This window comes from Wasmannia auropunctata, unplaced genomic scaffold, assembly GCF_000956235.1.
Source record: "Wasmannia auropunctata unplaced genomic scaffold, wasmannia.A_1.0 LD336074.1, whole genome shotgun sequence".
Lineage (NCBI taxonomy): Eukaryota > Metazoa > Arthropoda > Insecta > Hymenoptera > Formicidae > Wasmannia > Wasmannia auropunctata.
The window spans coordinates 1067454-1095280 of NW_012026816.1; the positions used below are offsets into that span (position 1 = coordinate 1067454).

The 27827-nt window shown below is 32.5% G+C and overlaps 4 protein-coding genes across 6 annotated transcripts; 1 reads left to right on the top strand and 3 right to left on the bottom strand.

Moving 5' to 3' along the window:
* Positions 1-4931: 4931 nt before the first annotated feature.
* Positions 4932-10892, bottom strand: LOC105449570 (protein takeout-like). Its single transcript, XM_011688839.1, has 6 exons — positions 10722-10892; positions 9548-9640; positions 6620-6770; positions 6256-6389; positions 5769-5918; positions 4932-5326 (listed from the first exon to the last, which is right to left on the bottom strand). The coding sequence occupies exons 1-6, from the start codon at positions 10774-10776 to the stop codon at positions 5178-5180; spliced, it is 732 nt and encodes a 243-aa protein (XP_011687141.1). The 5' UTR covers positions 10777-10892; the 3' UTR covers positions 4932-5177.
* Positions 10893-12815: 1923 nt separating this feature from the next.
* LOC105449573 lies at positions 12816-15394 on the bottom strand. 3 transcript variants are annotated; one of them, XM_011688843.1, is made up of 3 exons: positions 15318-15394; positions 14713-14746; positions 12816-14633 (listed from the first exon to the last, which is right to left on the bottom strand). In XM_011688843.1, exon 3 carries the CDS (start codon positions 14481-14483, stop codon positions 13257-13259), a length of 1227 nt encoding a protein of 408 aa, XP_011687145.1. In that variant the 5' UTR covers positions 14484-14633; positions 14713-14746; positions 15318-15394; the 3' UTR covers positions 12816-13256. The 3 variants fall into 3 exon arrangements, with proteins under 3 accessions (XP_011687145.1, XP_011687144.1, XP_011687143.1); XM_011688842.1 differs by having other exon boundaries at positions 15282-15357; XM_011688841.1 differs by having other exon boundaries at positions 14713-15357.
* A 295-nt stretch (positions 15395-15689) lies between these two features.
* On the top strand, positions 15690-21770 carry LOC105449571 (zinc finger protein 860-like). The gene is made up of 5 exons (XM_011688840.1): positions 15690-16163; positions 16280-16528; positions 16613-17104; positions 17204-17733; positions 20875-21770. Exons 1-5 carry the CDS (start codon positions 15969-15971, stop codon positions 20903-20905), a joined length of 1497 nt encoding a protein of 498 aa, XP_011687142.1. The 5' UTR covers positions 15690-15968; the 3' UTR covers positions 20906-21770.
* Positions 21771-21850: 80 nt separating this feature from the next.
* LOC105449574 lies at positions 21851-24356 on the bottom strand. The gene is made up of 2 exons (XM_011688844.1): positions 24001-24356; positions 21851-22885 (listed from the first exon to the last, which is right to left on the bottom strand). The coding sequence occupies exons 1-2, from the start codon at positions 24028-24030 to the stop codon at positions 22241-22243; spliced, it is 675 nt and encodes a 224-aa protein (XP_011687146.1). The 5' UTR covers positions 24031-24356; the 3' UTR covers positions 21851-22240.
* Between the last annotated feature and the right edge of the window lie 3471 nt (positions 24357-27827).

Genomic DNA, 27827 nt, shown 5'->3' on the forward strand with positions numbered 1-27827 from the left:
AGCGGCGCGTTGTGAAATCGTCATCGCGTAAGATACGATTGCGACGATAACGACGAGGCGGTTACTATTAGCATCTTTCCGTATTACTACATTTGCGATGCGTGCATGAATAATTTTAACGCGAATCCATTCGAATCAAGGAGACAATCGCGAAGAATCTCTAGTTGGAAAGAAGATTTGATTTTATCTTCGTAATAATTTAGCGAATGGAAACTAAAAAGGACCTTACTGTCGGAACGGTGAATATATAAAATTGATATTTAAAAAATTTCTCAATAAAGCGCAATAATGTGTAATTTTCACGAAGTTGTTAGTTCAATTAGATTAAAATATTTCTCACGTAAATAAAAATAACCACATGTCGCTATTTCTTATGTATATATAAGGTGATGTCTGTAGAGTAATTTTTGATGTTTCTCTTCGGTTAACGCCACCCGTGGTGTAAGGAGATTGAAAAAAAAATACGGAACAGAATGGAGAGAGAGAGAAAAAGAAAGATGCAGGGAAAAAGCGGGCGTTACCAAAGAAAGACCCGTTGTCGCCGGTAAAATCAGCCGAATGGAAAAATCGGACGTCGGATGGGCTCATTACCGATTCGGCATGTGAATTGCTCAATTTGCAGCTGCAAAGGCACGAACGAGCTCACCTGGTGCAAGCGTAGCACCTAAGGCGTGACGGGGGGGGGGGGGATAAGAAATCGCCGCATTGATCGGATGTATGGAAGTAATGGCGAAATTAAGATATTTACTCGCAATGTTATTTAGGATTTGTTACATATAATGTCGCATTGAAAACTTGTCTAATGCAAACAAACAAGACAATCTTTAATTCTGATTATGTTTTACGGGCCACGAAGCTAATTTTCGAATAATATATAGCGTAAAATATGTGATATTTTTCTCAATTTTGCAATGTGATATTTTAATTAATGTACATAATATAGTCCTGTGCTCGAATTAAATTTCTTGAATAGAATAAATATTTGTAAGATCAATAAACTACGCAGTCTATTTAATAAAACATTATAATTATTTAACATATTTCATTAATAGCTTCTTAATTAATCTATAAATATTTGTTCAGTAGAGCAATAACCTCTCGATCGATATCAATATTTTTAATAATGACAAGAAATTGTATTACCATAAAAGATTACCATAAAATTATAGCAGATTTATAGAGATAGATGCATCACTGGCAAATCGCATGGGAGTCAAAATTTAGTTATGAGAAAAAATAACCGTAACTGTAATTAAGATTACTTAATTATTTTTGAATATTTTATATGTTACAGACTTTTACGCGACTTTTGTTGCTCACTTGCAATGCACTTCTATAAACTTGCTGCGGTTGCAAAATAATCGGGAAATACATACATTTCTTATCATTTATCAGTCGTATTTATTTCTTGACATTATTTTACGCTATTTTACGATTCCGATTTTTCTAAAATGTTAATATTTCATATACAAGTATTTTTGTCGTATATTTATTACTAATTATTAGCATCTTTAAAATAATAATCAATTTTTTGAGAAAAAATAGACGTGATATATTTTTTAAGTATTTTTTTATACATATCAACAATTAATATTCTTTATATATGTGAAATATGTGAGAAATTATAACAAACAAAAACATCTGAATAACTTTTAAATAACTTCTTGTAACATATGATGAATGTTTTTAACTAACAAGTGGCACTACCTGTTGCAAGTTGCGCTCACTAACAGCATGGAACTTTACTCGTCGGTAAAGTATTTACTTACATATCAGTTACAATGCATTGTATCTTACCATGTGAAAAGGAGATAAAGAAAAAAAAAGTATATATATTATATAACGCTACATGTTTAAAGATGCTAATAATTGTATCTAATTTAATTTTTGTAAATCCATTATTTTTCCAAAGAATAAAATAAAAAAATAATTAAGAGGACTCACCAATACAATAGGGCATTATGGTCCACAGTCCACACTGAACTATAAAATACAAAAATATTCAAAAATTAAATTAATTATTTAAACCACCAAATATATCTTTATCTTATATCTATTAATATTCACCAAAAATAATAAGTAATACTTTCAAACCAACTATTACATGCACTTAATTATTTCTATATTTTTTAATAAATTATGATTAATAAAAGAGTAATATATAATTTTCAAGGAAAACAAAATTTTATTAAATATAAATCTTTATATTAGTTTAAAAAAAAATCTCTAATTTTTGTTCTAATTTATACAAATAATTCAAATAATCATTGTGCTTTTTTTTAATCAAAATAAAATGTTTCATATATATCTTTATATAGGTACAAAAATATTAAACAAAATAAATGTATTATTAAATTATTATTTTAAGCATTTCTCAAAATAATATATCTTGTATATACATAATTTTGCAAAATAATATATCGAATGCCCGACCGTGCGGGAAGCGGAGATGGGGGGAGAAAGGTAGGAAACCGTATCGCGTAACAAATAAAATAATAAATAAGTCACTATGCTTACCCATAGCTGTTCCATCGTCGTCCGATGCCTCCTCTTGTTCCTCCGTGATGGCACTCACACACATTCGCGAAAGCACGGTTAAACCACGATCGGCCGTGCAGCACCGAAATATAATGATCGCGCGGCACTTTGTACGGCCCGACGTAAATTTAAACGCGACGCGCAAACTTTATTACAGTCGTAAGATCAACGTGGCAGATTACGCGCATATACATACGATACGATCGCATCAGGAAGCGATTCGCTCGACACTACAGGACGACGGACGAATAGCGAAGCGAATTCGGAGATTTCGCGGCCAACTTTACGCGCCACAGGTGTTTACCGCCACGGCGATGATGCTTCTAGCCTAGCTGAATGTCCCATACTTTCCGCATTTTGAACAGTGAATTATTATATGTGTAGTCCCACGTTTCATGGCAATTATCCGCATTGTAATGCAAATAAATTTGAATGGCAAGATTGGCAAGTATTCACGGAATGTAATTAATCTATATAGATATACGAATATGATCGTCGTTTTGCTGGTCTGCTCGCGCGATGAAATCGATAGAATAAATTCCACGAAATATGCGTATTAATGAATCCGTAAACTTATGCTATGCAATAATCAGAAAACGCGATTATAGACATCAGATTGATATAACGATTGCACTTACTAATTATTTTAATTGCGACGTCGCTCGACTTGGAGAATGTGCATATTACGAATTAATTAATAAGTAATTATCATATTGTGATTCCCGCGTTTGCATATGAGGATCAATAACTCGCGTATTAGTTCGCATATCTGTTCCCTGCTTAAAATATCCGATAGATCATTGATAAAAGTAGATTTAAACTTCATTGAAATTTTATCTAATTTTATAGTAAACTTATCGTTTCAATCGGACTCACATTTGAGTTATTATAGAGAAGTTATCTATTTCTATCGTTTTTTAATAGTATATATCTTACTTAAATATTAAATACAAATCTGACCGTGTATATTTTTAAATATAATTTTATCGAGTTATCTAATCCAACTAAAAATTATGATTTACTACATATTCTGTTATATTTGTAAGAAATATTAAAATTACTTGTACATGAGAAAGACACAAAATCTCTAAAATTGAAATATTACATAATAAATCATACATTAACTGAAAACATTGTATACGATAATATCAATTTTGACTAAATCTGGTCAGAGATAAACATTACTTAATTAAAGATGACTTTTAAATTAACTAAATATAGAGTAAAAAAATATAACAATCTGATATTTACGAGCCAAAAAACACGATAGAATTGTATAGGTTTTTTTTTTATCTAATATTCTAATTCTATCGGATCATTCAAACAGGGTTCTACCTAACCTCGGTTTTACCTAACGGAGAAGCGTGAGAAACCGTTTCGACAGATGCGTGGCTGTCTCGATCTGCTTACCAGTCGTCAATCGCGCGTGTTAATCAATCATGCCAAATGAGCAATTGTTAATTGTAATATTTCCAACCCGGTAAGACAACGAGAGATATGCGGAGCGGCACGCACCGCTACCGTCTCGCTCGCGTCGTGCCGTACGAGTGTAGCGTGGTCACCCAGGTCACCTTGCGCGAGGACAACAGTGCCGCGGCGCGCGGCGCGGCGCGCGTGGCGCGCGTCGTACGCTCCACTCAAATCAAACGTACGCCGAGCGTTGTCGCGTGCTTTTACGTTCGCGCAATATTCTGTTGGTTACAATTTGAAGTAATCTCTATCACATGAGTTTTTATCACACGTTTTGTACATACTTTATCCTGTGGATTCGTTAGTGTTGAATAATTTATGTTAGATCTCAAGGTTGAATTTTATTCGTAATTTTTACATACATGCATTTTGATGTGTGTATGTATGTTAATATTTTATATATGTGCACATATCTGATCCTTCAAATGTTTTTGTATGACGTGGCCACTTAGAGCAATTGAAATTGTTTATAAAATATCCCTGCATGTCATATATCTTTTCCATGAATACAATTTTTTCCCTTAATCATTGATTGTAGTTATTAATTTAATCCGAAGTACCAAGTACAATGTATGTTAAATTCGTGTACATTATTTGTGATTATTCTTTTTTTAACTTTTCAGTAATTGTACTTTATCTTTTTAATTCTTATAATATTATTTCATATTTACAATTAATTTTTTTTGTTAGTTACCACAGCTACGCACAATTTAAAGACTGATATTATTTTCGTAAAATTAGAATTATTCTTAAAATTTAAATATAGTTGAAAGAATTTTGACTCTTTTCCACAGATATCGAAAGCTTCTTTAAAAATAATATTAATGATTCATTTTCAAAACGATAAAAGCAAAAATGGGGTTTTTAGTATTTAGTTCTACATAGCAAAAGAAAATATGTTTTATCAAAAGAAATTAACAAAATTAAAGATTATACTATATTTATGTAATATTTCACATTTTTTCACAATTTTTTCGCAACTACACATAGTATTGATATATTTCACTAATTATTTATTTTAAACATTATATTAAATTTCGCACATATACATATACACAATTCTTGACATGTTAGTATACTTGTATCTAATTACTTTAGAAAATTATGTCTTACTAAAGAGAAATAATAGCGAATACATATTAATAAAAACTAAAAGGTGATATTTTTATCTATTTAAAAATCTTGTTCATTGGTACACGGGTGAAAATATCATTGGTGATTTTATTGAAGACCAAACCGAAAGATTCTTCATAAGGTGCTTCAAGTTCCTTGAAAATTAAATCGGAATTCTGATTGAAGAATTTTTGCGTTTGTTCACCTGTAATCAGCGAAACATAGAAAAATTAATATAAAACATATAAAAATTAATATAACATAATATTTAAAAAATATATAAACATAATAAGTGATAATTTGTCATTTTTTAATATTAATTTAAGAAGAACTAAGAAATTAATATTTTTTTTAATAGAAGTTAAAAAATTCATCATTATTTTACAAGATCTTTGCCTATATTTTCGAATTAAACATAAAAAAGTAGATACAATTACAGATTTTGTAAAAAATATTGATACATTATGCAAAATCTATATAATGTATATTATAAATCTACATTTGTATCTACATGTGTATATTATCATATATTGTCATAAATTGGTATTTTGTTTCTACTTATTTGCAACAGAATAATATCAATAACTCTGCTATCAAGATATTGATTAAGTAATATATAATTAAAAATAAAATAAAAACAAAAATACCTAAAACAGAATCTCCATTGAAGAGATTATCAAAATGTAAGTTTACGTGTTTGGGTAAAAAGTTGACAATGTATTTCTTCGCTCTCATATAAGTATCCCCATTCTTTTCAAACTTTTCATAATGTGTTTCGTGTTTCACGTTCAAATCATCTAAAAAAACATAAAATAAAAATTAATCGACTTAGTCAATAAAAAATTTATTGTTAAAGTTGTTTTTAGATGATCTATAATTCGTATCAGAATTTGAAATAAAATTCTATTTACATCATTCATATCATATAAGCAAAAATTTAAAAAGAATCAGAATATTTTATATATATATTCAAATGCACATATAAAAAATTGAAATACATAAAATGATATATCAATCTATAAACAGAATTCTATGTATTCTGAAATCTAATACAAAATATAGATCATCTAAATTTCAAATTATAAATAATGATACAATATCACATGCAATTATAGGAATATATTATATATTTACACATAGTTATATTGCATTTGCCCTCTCCTCGAATTGGCAATAGCAGAATATTGCCTTGGAGTTTGTAATCGGCAATAAAGTCCACTTGAGGATTGAAAGATTCCGATTTAAATATTAATTTATCCCAGTCTATTCTAAAGAAAATAATGATCAATATGTTAGTTAAAAGTATGTAATTAATAGTACATTTTATATAATCGATTATCTATAAATTATATGTAATCAATACTGGTCACGTGTCTTTAAATATAACAAAACTGAATTGAAAATAAATGTTTTGGTACAATCTATAATTAAAACTGTGTAATTAATTTTATGCCGAGAGATAGCTTGAGATTTGTTCGTTTTACAGAAAACTACGTACTGATAATTGTAAACTTGCAAACCCTTCGTCAGTCCGTATAACTTGACATTCCGATATTCCTGCTGGAGAGACACCGTACCCTCGGATTCACCGATTTTGATGCTGTCGACCGCTAGCGGCTCAAGAGGCAGAATTTTGAAGGCCTTCAAACCTAAACATGAACACGACAGGTTCTCGATATGCGAAGTTAATGTCATCTCATTCTAATGCAACTTGATTGCATTCCGCTATGCATCGTACATAATTTATACAGCTATACCATAAGATGATAATTGCAGAATTAAAAAAATACAATCTATTACATACACATAACTAATCATAGATTTATTTAGATTGTATTGCATTATATATTCTCTATATTATTCTTAATATAAAATAATTTTATAAATAATAATGTTATTGTTTCATAACTGAATAAAGTTAATTATTCATATTCTGCAAATCTGTAGTAATGATTCACAAAAATATTTTTAGAAGCGTTAATTTGCATATTTTTACAATTTATATCGCTTTAATGTAATTGTAATTACGCATATTATCATAGGAATTTATTAAACGTATACGTGTATTATAAGATAACAATACATCTAATAATTCACATCAGTGAACGCGGATTAAAATCAGATAATCCGTAAATTATTCGATTATGCAAATCTAACGTGACTTTTGTAGCTCTGATGGGTGTGCGCGTACTTGCAAATTGCTTGTAGTGTAAACAGGAACTGAGCTTCAACTTTGTTAGTCACATAACTTCTTGAAACGAGAAATGATTATTTACTGCATATTCGCGAAGTTACATAATTTATCAAAATATTTTTGTTTCAAGCCATAACTCTTTGTCAACTATTCGTAAATACTTCTTTATAATTACTTTTATTGATTTGACTTTTAATCTTTCTCAGAAAAAATATCCGAATCTTAAAGTCCCTTGTTTTTTTTAAATATACATATATATTCTATTATTAATTTAATAAAAAAAAAGTAAACGAGTCAAGGAAAATTTCCGTAAAACATTACATTTCTTCGCAGAAAATGAATATTTATTGTGTACTTCTGATGAAATCATCATCGAAAAAAAACTTGATCACTTTAACGAGAACTGCATAATGCGTAGAAAAAAATGATTGAATAATTGCTTATATATAAACCGATTCAGATTTAAGAATAGATTTGTTTGTGCTGCAAGAGTTATGACGTACCCAGATAGCACACAAAGTTCAAGAAGAATTTATTTTTATATTCAATCATTAATTCTGAATTGTTTTTAAACTCTGTGCTATCTGTGTTTCATTAATTGCAAATTATTGCAATAACAAAATATAAAAAGTATTGAAAAAAATTTTAATCTCTAAAATTTTGAGACAACGTCCAAATTTAAAGGTATCATTTTATAAGAGATTTTGATTAATTCTTATATAATCAAAAGTGGAATTAGATGAAATAGATTTTATTGTATAAGCAAATAATTTAATATAATTTTACTTTTTACGAACAAACTAAATTATTATCAAATAATATGCTTCAAAAAATTTTGCAATAAAATTTTTATGAAACCTAATATAATAACTCTAATTTTGCAACAATTGTGATTTACTATCATTGCTTTTCATGTAGGTATTGAAAGGCGTTTAGTCATTTTGAAAAAATTCTGCTTAATGTAATATTAATTATGATAATATCATATAAATGGTAAAATAGCATTGAACTGTAAATGCTATTTGAGAATAAATTAACTTCTATTGTATAATTATATGACAATTAGATATTCCATTACGCACTGCCAGTTCGCCATGACACGTCCTATTCCGCGATGAGCTAATAAATACTCTTCACATTAAGAAACGTTATGTTTGCGGTGGAAGATAATGCGGCATCTCGTTTAATTTCCGTGCACGTCGAAGTAATTTGAATTTTATAGACGCGAGATTTTATGGACTCTTTATAACGCTTGCTAAAGTAATAGTACTAGAAAATAACCATTATGGTTTAACCACTACTCAGATTTCCGAGAAATACATAAAAGTGATAACAAGTATAATACATGCATACGAAAATAGATATATTCCTAACTCTATATATATACATATATGTTATATATACACACTTATATATTCTAAATTATTATTTTGTATGTGTATAATTTTGTGAAATATTTTTATTATTACAAAATTATTTACTTATATTTTTTACTTATAAGAAATAAATAGATTTTTTCTTTACAAAGTTTATTGAATATCAGAATATATTAATAGTTCATTAGTTTAGGAACTACAGAGATTTTCTGAAAAAAATCGATATTGCATTAATAATACTAACGGTAATTGTTTACTAATTTTTCTAAAATAATAATGATTAACGTGCAAAATATTGTTTGAATTGAGTTTTTGCTTGCAACAGACTTGTATTAAATTTACACTTTGTTTTTAAGAGATATTTTTAATTATAAGTCGAGACGAATAAATTACAATTTGTTTTAATGATATTTGTAATGCGTAAAAAAATATTCTATCAAATAGGACTTCTGTTGAATTCTCTTAATATTTAAACTGTTAAAACAATTGAATTGTTAGAATCTCCACGATAACAATTATCTAAGACACAAAGTACAAGTGTACAACAAAAGATTAATTAGAATTAATCACAGAAAAGTCGCAATCTTATAACAATGAAATGATTATTGATATCATTTCTAAGAATAGGAGATGATATGTATAATTTAATTTTTTCTAAGCTATTCTTTTCAAGCTATTCAATGTTATGATAAAAAAAAGTAAAAAATTCTATTCATTATCCGTGCATAATGAAAACGGAGAAATTACGAGAAAAACTGGAAAGATTTAATTTGATTATTCTTAAACTATGCACATTTTTAACCTTAAGATTTTTTAATATCACATTTGTGACAAAAAAAATGACGCATATATCTACCTCCAGCCATCGACACAACCGCATCTCTGGCAGCTTCCGCAATGCATTCTAATACTTTCGGGTCCGAAGACTGACAAGTCTTGAAATTGCTGGCTGTAAAATAGAAAAAGAGAAAAAACTATCGTGTGTAAGATATTATATAAGTGACTGCATTGCTGCAGATCCAATAAACCCGCGTGCTCACTCGATCTTTAAACGGTTGTTGGCTTTCTCTTTAAACTTGCAGTCATGTCAATTTCGGTCAACGGTATATAACGTAATACAATTTAATAAAAAGCAAATAATCGCAAATGGATCCAATTGTTATTTTTGATGTAACAATATTAAATGATTTAGCGATTTAGTGATTATCTAGATTGAAAATGAATTAAATATTGTATTTGACTGAAAACTGTATAGTCTAGTCCAAAGTTTAATTTTTCTACTATTAAATATAATTTTTTAAATAACATATTTCACATATTTTTTTAATAAAAAAATTTATTTATATGTATTATTATTATTACATTTATTATTAAAAATATTTTGGATAAATTTACGTCAATTTTCTATTATTTAGCATCAAATTTGATGTTAATTAAATTTTATATATTTTTAAATACTTTTTAAAATATTAAATCAAAATTGATTTTGTTAAATTCAATAAAAATATAAAATTACATTAACAAAGTAGTCTACAATTATAATAAAATTTATAATCATATTAAAATTAGTTTCGATCTTTACTCACAATCAAATTTTTTTCAGTCAACAATTGATTATGAACTAACTTGAAATAACTTAGTTGATAGACAGTTATTGCAGGCTGAACCCGAGAAAAAATTACGAAAAATCCGAGTAATTCTCGGATGACTAATTCGAACAGAGTATCATTAGACTATTACTAATTCAATATACAAAAAACTATATTAAATAATTTTTTATGCTTTATATTTTATTAAAAATATAGACTTTTTAGAAAATTTATTTTATTCAAAAATATTAAAATATTTTAAATATTTCAAACTTTAATTTTACCTAAAAATTAAAAATATTTTATTATAGTTTTTAAAAAATTCAAAAATTTGCCAATATATTATTTCAAACACATATTTAATAACTTGAGAGGTTTTTTATAATATTTTTGATAAAATAACTTCATTAAAGAAATGGTACATATAATTATGTTACTTACGCAGATCTAACGCCATCGTGCTTACAATCACTGCGAGCAAGAGAATCGTCTTCATTATTCCTGAATTTTATCTTCCGCTCGACTAAGAAAAAAGTTTTAGTAGACGAAAATGTTCACTAAATGTTTAATGTTGAACTGGAAGACGTGGTTAATCCAGGCAGGCTATTTAAGCACCGCTTGCCCCACCATGCTTCTACACTGGACATCGTTTGTATATACTGTATATGTATGTATATATGTATATGTACGTTCAGGGTGAGGCATAGAAAGTGAACACCTGTTATTGTCCAGCGACATGTCCAGGATAGGTCAACTATCAGTCGCCGTGACTTATCCGCTCAGATGATTATTTGACGTATATCAATGAATATGGGAGATATTAATTTTATACAATTGTACAAGAAAAATTCGGCAATTATGGTCCTAAGATATTCAGTGGCCTGCACATGCGTATCTTGCAACCAAAATATGTAATAATTTTGCGATTTTTAAATCTAAATGCTATAAGACACAAAAAAATTATGATTATGAAAATTATGACACATAAAATATTAATGATAAAAAATAAAATTATTTTCAAACAATTATGAAATTGCCTTACAAACATTCTCTCTGAATACTTAATTGTTATTTAAATTGGGATTTCCAATGTTTTTTATCCTTGCACATTGCTTTTACGTTCTGTTTTGAACAATTCAAATCGAAAGATGTTCTTGGAATGATGTGACTGTAGCATCAACGCTTGAAATGATTCATTAGTGACATCCGAAATGAAAATAAGTAACAAAAGAATAGCAAACGTGCCGCGAACGTCGCAAATGAGTTTTCTCGGAATTATGAGATTTGTTTAAGCCTAAATTGTACTCAGCACGCGTTTGCTCTGCCGAAATTGAATCCGAACGAAGGTGTGTTTGACATTGACGCGTTTGTGCGTCCACTTACGCATTACTTGAAACTTGTACGATCTTATACATTATTCGGCAAACAGTGAATAAATTAGCACAAATTAATTTAAATGCCTTACAATTTCGTGGATCGATCCGATCTTCCATGAGAATAAGAGAATAAAAATTTCTGTAAGAAAGTTTTTTAGTTAAAAAAGAATCATGGATTATAACATGTACTTATATATTTTAACGCTATTTTATATTTTAGATAAATGTAATTAATATTTATTTCTTTTAATTACATGTATTTAACAATCTTCTCATTTATTCTTTTCTTTTTTTTGTAAGACAAATTGGTGACTTTAAGATCATAGTATTATATTTATATATCACATTTATTAATAAGCCGATAAAAAGAAAATTTTAATTCAATAGCTCTAGTCAGAATAGAAGTTTCTTAAATTTTTGGTCATAAAAACAATGCCGTTGGGCAAATTGCTTCATAATGTCAAGTTTCAAAGTCACTTTTAATTTTAGGATGAGAAATCAATTTTTTATAGATAGATATGAATTTTAAATCAATTTTTTATAGAGAAATCAATATTGAATCAATTAAATTTACTGAATATTGACGTCTTTCTATAATTTTATTTTTCCTTATGCATATTTTTTGCATTTTATTCATCTAAGTGGTCGAGTTAATTTAAATTTCTTTTTTGCCCGTGTATGTGTGTGTGTGTACATTTTTGTTTCTAAATTATAAAATTATATACACGTGTGTAAATTTAATTGCGATATTTAAATAACGTATCTGTCTTAATTCAAAGTGAAAAGCACGTATTGCTTCATCCAACCGAATAACTCCTTAAAATTTCAGAGAAGACTTGGCAATGGCCTTGACATTGTTTAAAGTGGTTTATGAGTCACTTCTTAGTAAGATATGTGCTATACAAACTTATTACTTGTTACATGTAGTAAACAAGAAAAAATTTCTAATTATCATTTTTTAAATACAAATTAATTATGTCTGTATTAATTAGTATTTAATTTCGCATTAATATTTCTTGTTATTCTTTTTTATACTTGTATCTTTTATTATCTTTGTTACATTTTATTTTGAAACAAATGTACATAGAGATACATTTTTTACGCACTAAAATTGCAATTCTCAAAACATAAGTTATACCAACATCAAATGCAATAAATATGTGAAAATAAAATTTTAATTGTAAATGTCTTTAATGTCATATATGTGAATTAGGTATTATGAGATATTGTTAATTTTAAATAAAATAATAAGAAAATAATTGGACATGCGGCTTAGGGATTCCTAATATAATTAGAGGCAAATAGAATGGATTTGTCGAAAAGCCAAAAATGAATTTGATATTATGGTGATTTTGGTGGTTATGGTAAATTTTGGTAATTTGGTATTATTATACACTACTTTATTACAAATAAAATAACGATATAAAATATTTTTTAAATATTTAACATACAAAGTGTATTTACGTACAGCGTAAAAGAGGTATATACATACAAAAGTTGAGACACGATCAGTTTTGAAATTTTTGTTACCAAATCTTTGAGAGCCCAAATCAATAATGAAAATCAAGGTTTGAGAACATCATATATTACTTCGACCTCGTCAAGCAGCTCTTTTCTGATACTTGAGTGCCAGGCTATTTAACGGCGGTCTAGCCTTCAGGACACCGAGATCAACAGCGTGCCCGGTGAGAGGACAGCTCTGGCATCGTTTACGTCTGTAATTGGTATTGCAGCCGGCACTCCTCTCTTGCCGCACCACGTATCTGGGAAAGTAATGGACGCGCTTCCTCTGCGTCGTCGCGCACGGCGGCATCGTCACCACCAGATCCTGCCTGTGAATTCTGCTCACCGGCTCCGGAAACAATCGCTCGTTCAGCAGATATTGCTGCAACGATCCCGACGATCCGGACGATGTCAAGGTGTGGCTCGAGCCGTGCGTCTCGAAATAATTTTGCTCTCGGAACTTCTTCAGGTCCTCCACTTCCTGATCCACGGAATCCTCGGGGCCATCGACGTGCCGCGAGCATTGTTCCCTTCGCTCGCAATACCTCGGTAAATCGCGTCTCTCCGCACGCTTATCACCGCCGAGCTTCGCGGTCTTCCTCTCGAGCTCGCTTCTATAGCAACAAGGACAATCTTGGTTGCGCAACCGCGTCGTTCTTCGCGTTGGCGATTTCGACGCGGATCTTTCGCTGGACTCCGATATCGGCCTCCTGGATCTGATAGTCTTTCGTAATGTTGACTTTGACAACTTTCGCGGAGACACTTGAGCTCTTTTGCTCGAAGCGCAGACGACGTCGTCGGACCGGCTTTGTTCGCTCGCTCCTAGTGAATTCGTGGACGCCTTCGGAGATCTTCGCCTCTCGTCAATGCACTTGCATTTATCCGCTTGCAATACCGTTCTCCCATCGGCAATGGTATCCTGCATCCTCGCGCTTGTCATAATTTGGTGATAATCGGACGATCGCGGACACGTTCGCGGACAGCTTCCCCGATCCGCGGTCCGTAACTCACAGAGCTTGCTCTGCACATTCCGAAGGAATTGAGATCTGGGCGCGTAGTCGATTTTCCAAACTCTTCTGAGCGTCTCGCAGCTGATCGGCGCGGCTGGCGCCGTTTTGTCGTCAACCTTTTCGACGGGTCTGAGCTCGAGCTCGCTTCGACAATGACGGCAGGGCGACGCGGGTTTGCGACGCAACGATCTTGCGTGCGTCTTGCTCGCCTCGGAATGACAATAGCAACCCTTTACAGGTTTCCTAGGCGCGACTTTCGAGCATTGCTCTTGAGGTTTCTTAGACGTTAACGTGAGTTTTTCAGATGCAAACATATCTGGAACTTTGATGCAGTTGCACGTTTTTCGACCGACATGAAAGTACTCTGGATACAAAACAGCTGTCGAATCGTTGTGTAATGTTTATAAATCAGTGTTCCTTCCCGTGTAATTGTCTTGATCTACTTGCAGTAATGTATCAAAAATCTGTAAAAAGAAGTAATAAAAATTAAGTTGTTTGAAGAACAGTGATATATTCCTACTCATACGCAAAATATATACTTACAGCATTTGTGAATGCAAATTCACTTGTATCCGTTCTAAAATTTTCACCAATGCATATTAGCAACATTCGATTTTTCTTAATTTTTCTATGTTATTCAGCGTTTTTGCAATATGTTTAGAGTTTACGATTTAGAGCTTAATATTATAATTAACATTATATTATAAAATTGGATCGTTAAATTGTGCAGGATACCATCATATTACAATAATCCAAATAATTCAAATGTAAATGAAATACAAACAACGAATATAATTGCAATGATCAAGGCTATACTGTGAATTTACAACAAAATTGTCAAGGTAACGGAATTAAAATTAATTCGTAAAATGTTGAATGGAACAGTATTATAAAATATTGAAATGTAGAAAATTTTGCATTGTTTTTTCTGTTGATATAAAATATATATATGATTGTTTATACAAAAGAAGGGCTTTCTTAACCTATCTCTTTTTGACTTTATTTAACATTCATTCAATTTTGATCGCAATTTTTAGAAAAAACTCATTAAACGGAAACTCATCGTGAAATTATCGTGCTGTCTCTATCAACTTTCGCTCTCAACAACGTACTTCGCATGTGCTTCGCGAAAACTTCGACACACTCACATGACTCACATCACCGATCGCCATCGACGTGAAGTCCGATCAGAGTCTACTGTAAACAAAAAGGGACGCTCCAGGCTAGCCAACTTTCGTAGGATACATTCTTCACGTGCTCGGGCATTCGGCTTTCGGGAATCGATTATCGTGCGTCAGAAAAAACAATTGTCTTTCACGCGAGATTGCGAATACAAAATTGCATTATTAAAATTCGTTCGGGCGACGACAATTTAGCACGCGCTGCCCGCGATACGGTGAAATTTTCACTCGCTCGTCCCCCGACACGCACACCCGCGCGCGTCCATCCGCGGCAACTTCACGGCGCTTCGCGCGGACACGACGGCGACCGAACGAAGCGCGCGCGCGCGTCGCCAACTCGCCATTGTTGATCATATGGGAGGACGCCGTCCGCGGACGTGTTTCGTCGCGGTCCTTAAAACGTAGCTAAAATTCACCTAGGTAAGGCACCGCGTGGATGTATCGTGCGACAATACGCCGTAGGTGATACGCCCGACTCGTCGCGTAGCCCCGCTGCGTGATATGCGGCCGTTCTGATCCGATCCGACGTCGCTCCACGCGGGACTAGGTTAGCCGTTTGTAGGTTAGGAACGCCACCGCGAGCGTATCCTGCACGCACAGGTCACTCGCGGCGTTATCATGGATCTACCCGGGAACGGAGCGTTCCGCGACCTCGTCAAGAGCCCGCGCACGTTACCGCAGTTCTCGGAGCTGCGCTCGATGCCGTTCGACGCTGCCATCGCCGCCATCGCCGCGGCCGACGGCCGTAACGTGCAGTCGCAGGGGATGCAAACCGCTGCTGTGCAAACGGTCACGTGCCCGCAAGACACGTCGGTGAGTTTTCCTCTCGTTTCCTCGCGTCGCGTGCTCTCTCTTTCCTCAGTCAATTTCGTCTATTCTCGTTTGCGATTTGATATTAACAATTTTTTTATGTTAATTTTCTTTCTCAGACTAGTACACTCACCAAGTACTTTGCGCCTATACCCGGCTGGCAGGACACCCTCATTCAGTTGTGCGAGAAGCAAGTCATTAACCAGATAATCAATGTTCCGAATTACAGTCAAAATAACGGGACACTCGGCGCGCAACCGAGTAATTTTAGTTTTATCAACACTTTATACTTACCTACCACATCGCAGGTGGATACTGTAAAGCAAGAGCCAGACATTCAGTCCAAGGAGGAGAAGAATCTAGAAAAGGTAAGATATTCTTTAAACGTTGCTAAACTTTGTTTAATATTTTTACATTTCTTCATAGATACATTCACTCGTTTCCTGTTGTAGGATTCTGATATTCTGATAAAGCACCACGCAGTGGCGGCGATGGCGGAGTATTTTCAGAAATTGCCTGAGGTCTCTCTGCGGGAAGCGTTCGAACTGTGCGCGGAACAAGTGAAGAAGGAGAAGGCGCGGGAGGAGAAAGTGGAGCCGGTGCAGAATAATATTCTAAATATACCGAACGTCAGGAATATTTATCAACAAAATGGCAATAATTTCGCAAACACGGATCAGGTAACGGTGACCGTCAATCCGACCGATCTGAATCTGCAAAGTGAGCAAGACATTGAAAACAATTTGCGAAGTGTCCTGAAAGTCGAGCAGCAAGTACAAACCGATTTGCCGAAGATCGAGAAGAAGTCGAAATTTCGCGCGAAAATGGGCGAGATTAAAGTCAGCATTAACTACGACGGAACGACGCTTTACTGTTGCCCGGAGTGTAATTTAGCGCTTCCAGACAAGGCGGATATCGAACAACATATACAGGCTCACCTTCAAGTACATATATATATTTATATATATATATTTGTTTGCTTTTGGAGACTAGATTGTTAAGAGGATATTATGTACTAAGTTTAAAGTTTCAATACGTTTCAGGAGCGAAAGTACCAATGCAAAGAATGTGGTGCCATGTTGAAGAGAAAGGAGCATCTCGATCAACACATGCGAGGCCATTCGAACGAGCGACCCTTTAAATGCGACATCTGCCAAAAGGCGTTCAAGAGAAATGAACATTTGACGAGACATACCGTCATCCATTCCGGCAACAAGGACTTTCCGTGCAGCATGTGTCAGAAAGCGTTTTCGCGGAAGGATCACTTGAACAAGCACTTCCAGACGCATTTTGGCATCCGCAAGAACAAAAAGGAAGATCCTTACAATTATGTCGATCAAAAAGACGTGAGAATATTCGATAACGCAAGTGCCGATATTGCGGTGGCGCCTAAGCAGGAGGTAAGCTATATTCTAAAGGATGGTGGTTTACTGAAGCAGGAGACTCTTCTACAGCACATTCAGAATTTCCAAAAGAATTCGAGTCTGTTCCCGTTCACCATTAAGGAACATGTGATGAAAGACGCAAATATGTCTGAACAGGCACAGGGCAGTAATATGAATGAGAACTCAAGGTATTTAACATCGTCTTCTTAGTGTAGATAAAATCCGCGTATGTTCCAAAGCAATATATGGCGGGATGACATCCGTCGTAGGTAATTTCAATTTTTGAATCTGTATTTTGTTATTGGAACGATTACGGCTCTTTCAAATTTATAGTTTAATTTTAATACGTCGATGCATTTTAACATCTGATTAAAAGTACACATAGTGAAAAATGCGTATCGCAAATTAAAGAGATTATACAGCCTATCTCCTCTATTCTAAAGTCATCGGGACCGAGCACATTTTCTCTATTCTACACATTTCTCCTCAGTCCTCATTTTTATACTGGTTGGCACACGTATGCAGAATAAAGATATTGCACTGTTGATTTATTTTTCGCTTGATTTATGACGTAATATGTGAATTGATCATGTAATAAATACGAGAAATGCGAGAAAACAATACAAGAGGAGAAATTCACGTTTAGAGGAAGCAGCTAACTTAGAGTAGGGGAAAACTTAGAATAGAGGAGTTCTGTATATCATACATACACGTAAATCTTGCATCTTTAATGCAAGACGTTGAAATAATTAAACGCTAAGCTAGCATAATTATGAGATAAGCTGTGATTACCTGAATTATCATCTTTGTCTTTCCACTGTATCATTCTTCCTCGTTGTCTTGTCCATTTCTTCGGGTCATTATTATTTTTCAAAAATTGAATTTTACAGCTTCAAGAAAATATCATTGGTTAAATGTGCACAGTGATGAAATTTCTATAACACTTCTATTTTTAATAGAAAAAAAAAACTAAGTTGCTTTGTGAATAAACTTAAACGAAGGTGAGACAATTATGAAGGAATAGTAAAAAACAAGAAAAGAAACCAAGAAAAGAAATGTTAAGAACAAAAGAAACTTTTATTTATAAATAGAATATAATAATTAAACGTATAAGATAATAACGAAATTTGCATAGGAACAATCCATTAAAAGTATTACAAAAAATATAACAGTTGTAATATTAGTAATTAGTATTTCCATTATGCCTAATTATTTCTTATATTCTATTTTTCATACTACAAACTAAGCTTTGCAGTGTTGTAAAATCGATTTTATTCCAACTCTTGTTTTACAACGTTTTCCAACTCTTTTTAATGTTAATGTACTATTTATTAATTTTGTATACTGTTCTTGATAAAATTCTTTATAAATTCTGTATCGGATTTAAATCTGATGAACGAATCGGTCATTTTATAAAAAAGCAAATTTTTCTGCTGGAACCATTCCTATGACGACTTCTAAATTTCTATACGTTTAATTATAAGCTTTAATTAATTATCCTGTTTATAAAAAAATTAAAACGGTTTTTTTGTTCTGGATTCTTGTATTAGTTTCTTGTATTTTACTATTCTTTTTTTAATTTTCTAACCTTCCTTTAAGTTTGCTCACGAAGCACTTAGTTTTCTTTTATTAAAAATAGAAGTGTTCTTATAGAAATTTCATCTACTGTATTTAAAAATATGAGAAGTATTTCTTTGATTAAAGTTTTAAGTTACAATTTCTTTTCTCATTAATAATCACAACACTTACGTGAGCACATGCACATTGCAGTTCTTAAATAAATTAAATTTTGATCATTAAGTTGGATAATCGCTAATGTGTTAACTATAACTCTAATTGCCTTAACTCTTGGAATTCTATAGATATAGGATGTATTTTAAAATTTATTCCAAGATTTTTCTTGCGTCCTATATAAAATGAGCATTTTAAAATATAAATAAAGAAAGTCGTTGAGAGGAATTAATAAGGGAAGGCCAATTTATGTAATTGCATGCTTGTCTGCCTTACTTAAGTTAGTGTTCTATAGAAAACATTAGTTATTCTCGATCATTCTAGTCCATTGTCATTTATTTTTAATTTTAATAGCTACTTGCATTAAGTAAAGACTCATTTTGGACATTTGGACTGTTTTGCGATAACTAAAACGCATTTACACTAAATCTGCGTAAATAATTAAGTATAAGAATATTGAGAGGTAATACCGAAATTCCGAATCATCAGAAGCCGATAAGATAAAGTTGTCTCCTGAAAAAGAAATGTGCTATCGAATAATTGTTCCGTGGTCCAGACACTAGAAAATTTCTCGCTCTTTGTTATATGTAATTTTACTTTTGTTGCATATATTTTTATTTAACTTGAATTTAAAAACAAACAAGTCGATTAATAATTATGTAGAGATGATAATGGCACAATGCTTACAAACTTAGTCAAATTCTGATATTAGCTACTTGATATATTAACTGATATATTAGTCAGAAAATTTGATGGGCATTGAGGTATTATCAATAAACGGAAATAATAATGATATACTGCCAGAAATTTTGTTGAAAAGTTATAGAATACACAGACACACACAATAATTATCAGATAGAACACGTATACAGTTTTATATGGCAAAGTATTCATTACGATAAATGTCGAGGTTCACTTTTTCAGAACAGCAATAGTTTAACCGAGAAATCAATATTTCATCTTAATATAATTAATAGATATCTCGATTTATAGATGTATTGATATAATACAGAAATGTGTTTCCAATACAAAATGAAATGAATAGATATTACAATTTTACAACTCAAAATTAATATTTTTATACGTGAAAAATGTACTAGATTGCGTTAAACGACATTTCTTTGAATAGCTTTTATTTTATTTGTTAGTCATATAATTAATAATTATCGCATAATTATTAATTTGAATCATTGTTTATCTTTTTTTAAAAATAAATTACTTCTTTCTATTCTGTCATTTCATATTTTTTGATTGATCATGATTTTTACGATTGATTTTTATAATCTCAAAAAGATGCCACTGGTTGATTCCTAAAAATATAACAAACGTCTTTTACAATATTTTGTATTAAACTAATGATTTCTTTTGTAGAATCCGTTGTTATTTATATGAATAATAATAATAATTTTTTTTTTGTTGAGAAACGCTATTCTTACGTCACATTTTATAACTCACTAATATTTACTTTGATAAAATTTAGAAAGATATAATATTGCAATTACTTAAAAAAATTATTTAGTGACGAAATTTAAATTGAAAATATTAAGTTTTATGTACCTAATAAGATCAGCTTTTTGTATTTGACATTTTATTTTTAGGAGATCTGCCCGTTGGACGCTTCAGTTTTAGTTTGTATACTAGAGCGAGAGATCATTGAAAAACTTCCATGTATCGTCACGATGATTATGATTATAGTTCTCTAATATTCTCTTATGTATGTGCGACATATGTGCGATTATGTATGTATGCGTTAGGTATTAATTAGAAGACGGTACTAAAACACACACATACCGGTATCACGTAATACAACCAAAGACTTCATACACGCACGCGTATGTGCAAGAAATAGCAGTATTCTAGGTCATTCGCGCTTTCGGGATCTTTATTTTTTTTTTAATTTTTTATGTAAGTCACCCTGTATAATTTAATGTTTGAGCGAAGAATCTTTGCATAAAGAGAGATCGATGAGACATCTTTTTTGAGATGGTGGGACATCTTCTTTTATAGTGATTTCTCTCGATTTTTCTCATTGAGATTAGAGATAAGGTAATAGGACTTTTTAAACAGTGAATGTGCATTTATAGGACTCGTGTTTAAGCACACTGTTTTGGAGCAGTGGATTGTGAAGTTACAAGACTTTATGCATTTATCCCGCAAGAGAATTGTTATTGTATAGTGATAACAGAAAAAAAGATAGCTAAAAAAAATAACATGTATTTTTCAGATTGAAAAAAATATTTTTGAATAAAACTGTGTAATGTAAAAGATTGCAGGCTTTGTTTCTTTTATAACTTCTCGCCGAGTGCATCGAGTGTGTGCAGTCTGCGGTTGAGCGGCGCGGAAAATAGCGTTATGTAGTCTTACGCAATGTCGTGACAACTGAAACGACCGTTGGTGACACTAAACGCGGAAATATTAATACGTTGAACTTTGCATCATCTGCAGAACGAACTCTTTGCACTCGGTGTTCCAATAAGGACAGTGTAATATTTCACATTCGTATAATTCGATATGAGATATTCATTGTGTTATTCGTATAATTCGGGAATTAGCAAAGCGTTAAGAGCACCATTATTTAATTTCGTATAACGTAAATTTTATTTGTTTTATATATTTTGACAGCGTAATATACGAGCGAAATATGACAGCAGTACAAAGGTATAAAATTTATTCGATATCTGTGTGCTGTCTTCACTCCCTTTGTTCTTCTCTCTTCCACACACTATTATTATATTTAATACTAAACGTACTAAATTGATATTAATTTGATGTTTATTCGTACTCTTGGCGTGTTTTTAGCAGCAAATGTAACGTTTCTTTTATTTGTACGCAATTTTTATATAGAATAAATTACAATCGCAGAAATCCATGTTACGTTTGAACTTATTTAACGTTGATTTATAAATAGGTAGGCATAACATAGTTTCTAATCTAATGTGTTTTGTTTTCTCTCTTGTTTTGTCATTAGCGTGTCGGCTTCTCGTTGCCACAAGCAGCGCTCGATAATTTACTGTAAATGCTGTAAGTAAGGCCGAAGAGGGAGCCAAGCCACTCGAGCAGGTGATGACCCACAGTCGTTCCTGGCGACACGATTTCCACCTCATTTTTCTTATCCAGCTCCTCGTCTTGCAGCTCCAGTTGCTCCAAAGGCTGAATGTCATTGAACCAATCGTCGTCGGGCAGTATCGTCGTTTTATTTTTCCCATTTGCTTTAATCGTTGCTTTTATTTCAGACGAATCCTTCTTGAGATTGATCCAATTCGTCTTGCTGTCGCGATTCTGTGGTGTCGACAGTAATTTTATCTGATCCAGAAAGGAATTGCTGGGATACTTGAGATTCGTATAATTATCTGCTTTTTTCATGTCAGCCCAGATTAGTCTCAGAGTTTGCAAATTGGGATCCGATGCGTTCTTCGCCAGGATGTGTTCTATGTTACTGGTATTGTCGGATCGATGGAAAACAAAATTGTACGTTGCGCGTAGTTTTTCCAAAAATTTATCCACCGATTCCGTGGTGTGGTTGAATTGTTTGTGATATGGCGCCAGATATCCCTCCACTGGAAACAGCTTCGTTATTTGTGGCTTCGGTTGCACTCTCGTGGCAAAGAGCTGCGAGACATTGGAAGTTACGGGAGTTTACGATTTCATATATTTCTTCGCTCGAGCATTTTTTAAAATATACTTAAAGATTATAACAAAAATTGCGATTGTAACAAAAATCTCCCTATTTTTATTCTAGCCCCGAAGTAAGCTTATTTATGAAAGGGAGCATTAGGTTTCTTGCAAAAAATTATCATAGTCAGAAATACCGAAATAGTCGAGTGAATCTTCTTCATAATATGAATTTTATCGGACGTGATGTCGTAATATACCGCGGACAGGTGATACAACACATAATCGTGCGTTGCAGTACGTACATTCACTCGCTGAAAATCTACGTCGCGCGGTAGTTTCATTTTCACGAAGATTATAAGTTGCGTTGGCAGTCGCGGTTGCGACTGGCGACTTTTACGCTCTGATTACGAATAAATAGTATTTACTAGCAAAGAACCTGTCACTGCAAGACGGAAATAATTATGTTTAAATCTTCTTGACGTTCTTTCTGACGCGCGATTAGGAAGCTTGTATGATATAAAATATTTTGTCAAAAGAAAGTCGCCAAGAGCTTCCTCTTAGCTTCCACGCGAAGCATAAATTCTACATCAGATGTGGTTTAGTGCGATCAGAAAAAGTTTAATATTTTATTAAAAATTAATCGTAAAAAGATTCTTTGAAAAACTTTAGTTAATGTAAATTTTAACGAATGTGGCGATAATAGAAAATCATATAAATTTACAATTTTATAAAAACAGCGATTTATAAGTAAAATCGGTTAAAAGTAAAATAATATACAATTAAACAGTTTATATTTAGAACAAATTATAAAAAATTGTAGTAAAACTAATACGATATTAACAAGGGTAATAAATTGGACAACTATTTCATGAATCTCAAATTTATATTGAACAACCTAGTAGCAGGAAGAATTTAATATTTTATTCATACAAAATATTTATTAAAAAATTTATTTATTAAAAGAAAATTTGATATTTTATTTAAAATTAATTAAAGAGATCTCTACAAGCGTTTGCAAAAAAAATGTTAAAAATTACAAAAAGAATTTTATGATTTCGACGAATGTACGCTAAATTGGAATTAATCAATTCCGGAGTTAAGGTACTTACGCAAAAAAGACAATATCCCAAGAGCTTCATATTTCACCGAAGATATCTTTCGATATAACGATTTATGATTTCCTTGGACGATCCGGACGATCGACTGAAGGCCCCTTCGATTTCAAAACCTTTTTATACTTGCGATGCAAGAGCGTAAAACGTGCATCACGATTGATTGGCTTTCGTGGCTTGTGCCCATTGTCTTTCGCCTGCGCCTCTGCGAAGTCGTCGGTATAGAGTTGCCCAACGCCCAACGGAATTGATAGTCGTCGCATGCATGGCTGCTTCGCGGCCAAATCGGCTCGACTCGTCCGAACGATTTACGATATTTGGTCCCCGATTTTTATGGCAGGTCAAGGTATTGCCACAAGCACGTCATCGCTTCGATCATACTGAGGTTCGTGTAGTGCGAAAATTGACGGATTGCGTTTCACGTTAATCCGTTTACAACGTAGAGCTGCAAATGATGAAATGACCATATCCGATAGCTTTTTTTTTTTAGCGGATAAAATTACACGTGTCACGCCTTTCACGAAACATCTAGCGCGGCATACATGCCCAGGGAAGGAAATGAAACTTGGAGAAACAGTATTGTTTTTGCCTCTGACAGTATCAGAATGCGTGATTTATTTAAGAAAACGGCACATTTGTGGATAATAGAATGTACACGAGAGTAAAATATATGTATATATATATATTCATGTAGTATAAATTTACAATAAGAACCCTGACGGGCAAGTTTTTACGCTTATCTATAGATCATTGGCGGTCATGATACAATTACGTTCGAATATGGTTTAAATTCACATTGTAACAATTCTTTGTACAAGATCGCGGGCTAGTTATATCTTTCTTGATAAAAAAGCTGATCTTGTGGATTTTTTTTATCCTTATGCTTGAACACTCAGATATAAGTACGATATGAAGGAAGAAAAAGTTACGACGTGTCTTTCTACAAAGTCTCTTCCCAATTTCTACGGAATTGGCTTACTCAACAGCTTGCGGACAATAGAATCTTTTGTTTGTGGTTTGGCGAGCATTAAAATGTAAAATATGAATCGATCGCGCGTGAGGCACGATTGAGGAATGCGTTTGCGTTTGAGTTCGCTTGAGCATTACGTATCGATTCGATAATACGAAGAATGAGGGAGATTATCGAAGATGATGTTTCAATTAACGCGGGAAAGGAGGAGGGGGTGGAAATAATAGCAGGGTGTGCTAAAGTGGACCGTTAAAATTTTTACGAGAATCTACGTTGGCTTAATGAAAGGGGCTGATGCGCGAGGGGGAGCAGTGTAGCACTCGGGGATAAATCATGAAAGATTTAATAGTTGAGTCGAGTTTTACGGGGCAAATGACGTTAATGGAAAGATAAAAAGGATTTATTACACAGACGAGCAATTATAGTATTTAATTACTGCAAATGTGCATAAGAATTTCGACCTTTTCACGATAAATTTTTCGATCGCAAGTAATTATAGAGGTGAAAACTCGGTGGAAAGTTATCGTACAGATATAGCAAATAGTGAGACAGTACTATCTTTTTAAGTGTGCAGAACTGCTTTTTGTTCGCATATTCTTGTTCATTAATTCAAAAATTTTATGCGCGGCGTCGTGCGATCCTTGTTAAAATATTAATGTTAACTGTTTGTACATTTCGTAAATGTATATGTACAAATTGATTATCAATTTAATCAGGGAAAGACAGATGTTTTAATGGATTGCATTTAAATTATTACAATTATATGAAATTGTGAATCGTAAGCACATTATTTAGCAAGTCAAATTTTGTAAAATTTCGGATTTAACATTAGTGAGAGGAGAGAAAGAGAGAGAGAGAGAGAGGGAAGGAGGGAGGGAGAAGGAGAGAGAATCAAAGCGTGTAAAACATCTAAGAAAGTATTAAGAAGATGAAAAATCGCAGCTTCTTAAGTTCCTACAGACATAATATCTAGAGTGGATTTTCGAAAATTGACAACAGAAGGATTTCGCGATTACAGGGCGAGAATAGACGTATCGAAATAATATATACATATATCGCGTATTATATTGATTGTCGAGTAAAAACAAACTCTCTAATCAGCTATATTAATGCCCCGATTGAGCATCACAAGAACTTTTGGTCGCGATGTCGAGTGCGGAGATTCGTCACATCTAAATCGATTTGATAGTAAATCTATGTTTAAGGTGTACTTAGTCTGCATAAAGGTGTGTTATACGCTCTATATTTAATCCGTTTACAGCGAGATTTAGAAACAGAGTGCGCGTCTAATACCGGGTACAAAATATCTTGTGCAATCTGTGATAAAGAGTATCGCAATGCGTAAAATGCACATACGAATGTATGTATATATATTATATATGTATATATATCTATAACCGTTCAAATAACGATAACTGTATACCCGTAACAACTCGGAAAATGTCTACTAGCAACTCGCATCAAAATGCATTTAATTAATCTTTCAGACGTGTATAAAGTCAACAAAATTAAATTTTGTTCAAGTTTGATGTATGCAAAAAGAGTAGTTGTAAAATAAAATATTACCGAGATCAATGTAGTATGGAATTGTCAGATATAATTAATATTGCATATAATATTAGACATGACGTAATTTAAGCGCATTTGTGTTGTCAGTAGACAGTTTATCCGTTATTCCTGGAAGGATTCCCAGATCCGTATTAGCATCCTCTCCTTTAATTCTAAACGCAACTGCCTACGCATTGAATTAAGACAGGCGTATTTAGGATTAATCGAGCGACGAAGCAACGCAGATCTCAATTTACGAGGCGCCGAATATATCTAGTAAATGTAAACATATCAGGAAGTGTATGTATATTGTTTTACATTATGGCGATTAATTCGCCACTTTGATAAGGCTCGTTATTCCTGGCCTGTGCAATAATATATGGAGGATGCGTTGCGTCGCATAGACTTGGAACGGCCACGGCCAAATAAAAGTCGTGAAAACGCGCGTGCTCGATAATATGCGACAATAATTATTATCCCTTATCGACTAACAAGCCCGTCGCAGTCTCCGTATGGCAATTGTGTGCACTGAAATAGAGCGGGCGAGGCTCGGGACACGATACGTCTTGAACCGTCCGCTGCCGTGTGTGAGCTCTGAAAGCTATCTCTTAAATTCGTACGTTTGTATTGTGGTCCCCCGTGTCTCAATAAGGTCCGACAAAATCACGAGTCTCTCTTTGGTTGCCTTTTCTTGGTCGTGCGCCGTTAAAGTGAACCATAAACTAGCTTTGAATACGACAGAATTCCAATCAAATCATTTATAGTTACTGATTATTTGTAATTTAACGCCAATTAAGAATCCATAAAGAAAATAAAAGACAATAAAATAAAAAGACATTTTGTCTTTAATCAAAGATGTTCACATAAAAATCTATTTGAACAATCAAGACACGATTATTAGATGATTAAAACAAAATTTATATATATTTAAATTTGGAACTCAAGTAATTTGTAATTTTGTTATTCTAATAACTAGAATTCAAAATTAAATTTGTGTAAATATTTTAACTTTAGTATTAAATAAACGGGACCTACATTGTTCATCATTTATATATTATACATAATTTATGTATATGTGTTATATAAATTTATATAAATATAATAATGCAAAATTATATAGTTTGCAATCGTAAAAATATATAAAACAATAATCATAAATGATATACATTACATAATAAATTACATAATAAGTTAAATATTAAACAAGAGCTCATCCGTATATTTAACAGCACGAATTGAAGAAGGGCGTCGTTGTACGGCGGGTTTTTATTTACGAGCCTACTTTTTAAAAAATATGAATATCATA

Coding starts and splice junctions, on each gene's coding strand:
- LOC105449570 (XM_011688839.1), bottom strand. CDS start 10,776: ATGAAGACGATTCTCTTGCTCGCAGTGATTGTAAGCACGATGGCGTTA. Junction 6,771..9,547: donor GGTTGTGTCGATGGCTGGAG/GTAGATATATGC, acceptor GTTCATGTTTAG/GTTTGAAGGCCTTCAAAATT. Junction 5,327..5,768: donor CAATGGAGATTCTGTTTTAG/GTATTTTTGTTT, acceptor CGCTGATTACAG/GTGAACAAACGCAAAAATTC.
- LOC105449571 (XM_011688840.1), top strand. CDS start 15,969: ATGGATCTACCCGGGAACGGAGCGTTCCGCGACCTCGTCAAGAGCCCG. Junction 16,529..16,612: donor AGGAGAAGAATCTAGAAAAG/GTAAGATATTCT, acceptor TTCCTGTTGTAG/GATTCTGATATTCTGATAAA. Junction 17,734..20,874: donor AATATGAATGAGAACTCAAG/GTATTTAACATC, acceptor TTTTATTTTTAG/GAGATCTGCCCGTTGGACGC.
- LOC105449574 (XM_011688844.1), bottom strand. CDS start 24,030: ATGAAGCTCTTGGGATATTGTCTTTTTTGC. Junction 22,886..24,000: donor TGGGATATTGTCTTTTTTGC/GTAAGTACCTTA, acceptor AATGTCTCGCAG/CTCTTTGCCACGAGAGTGCA.
- LOC105449573 (XM_011688843.1), bottom strand. CDS start 14,483: ATGTTTGCATCTGAAAAACTCACGTTAACGTCTAAGAAACCTCAAGAG.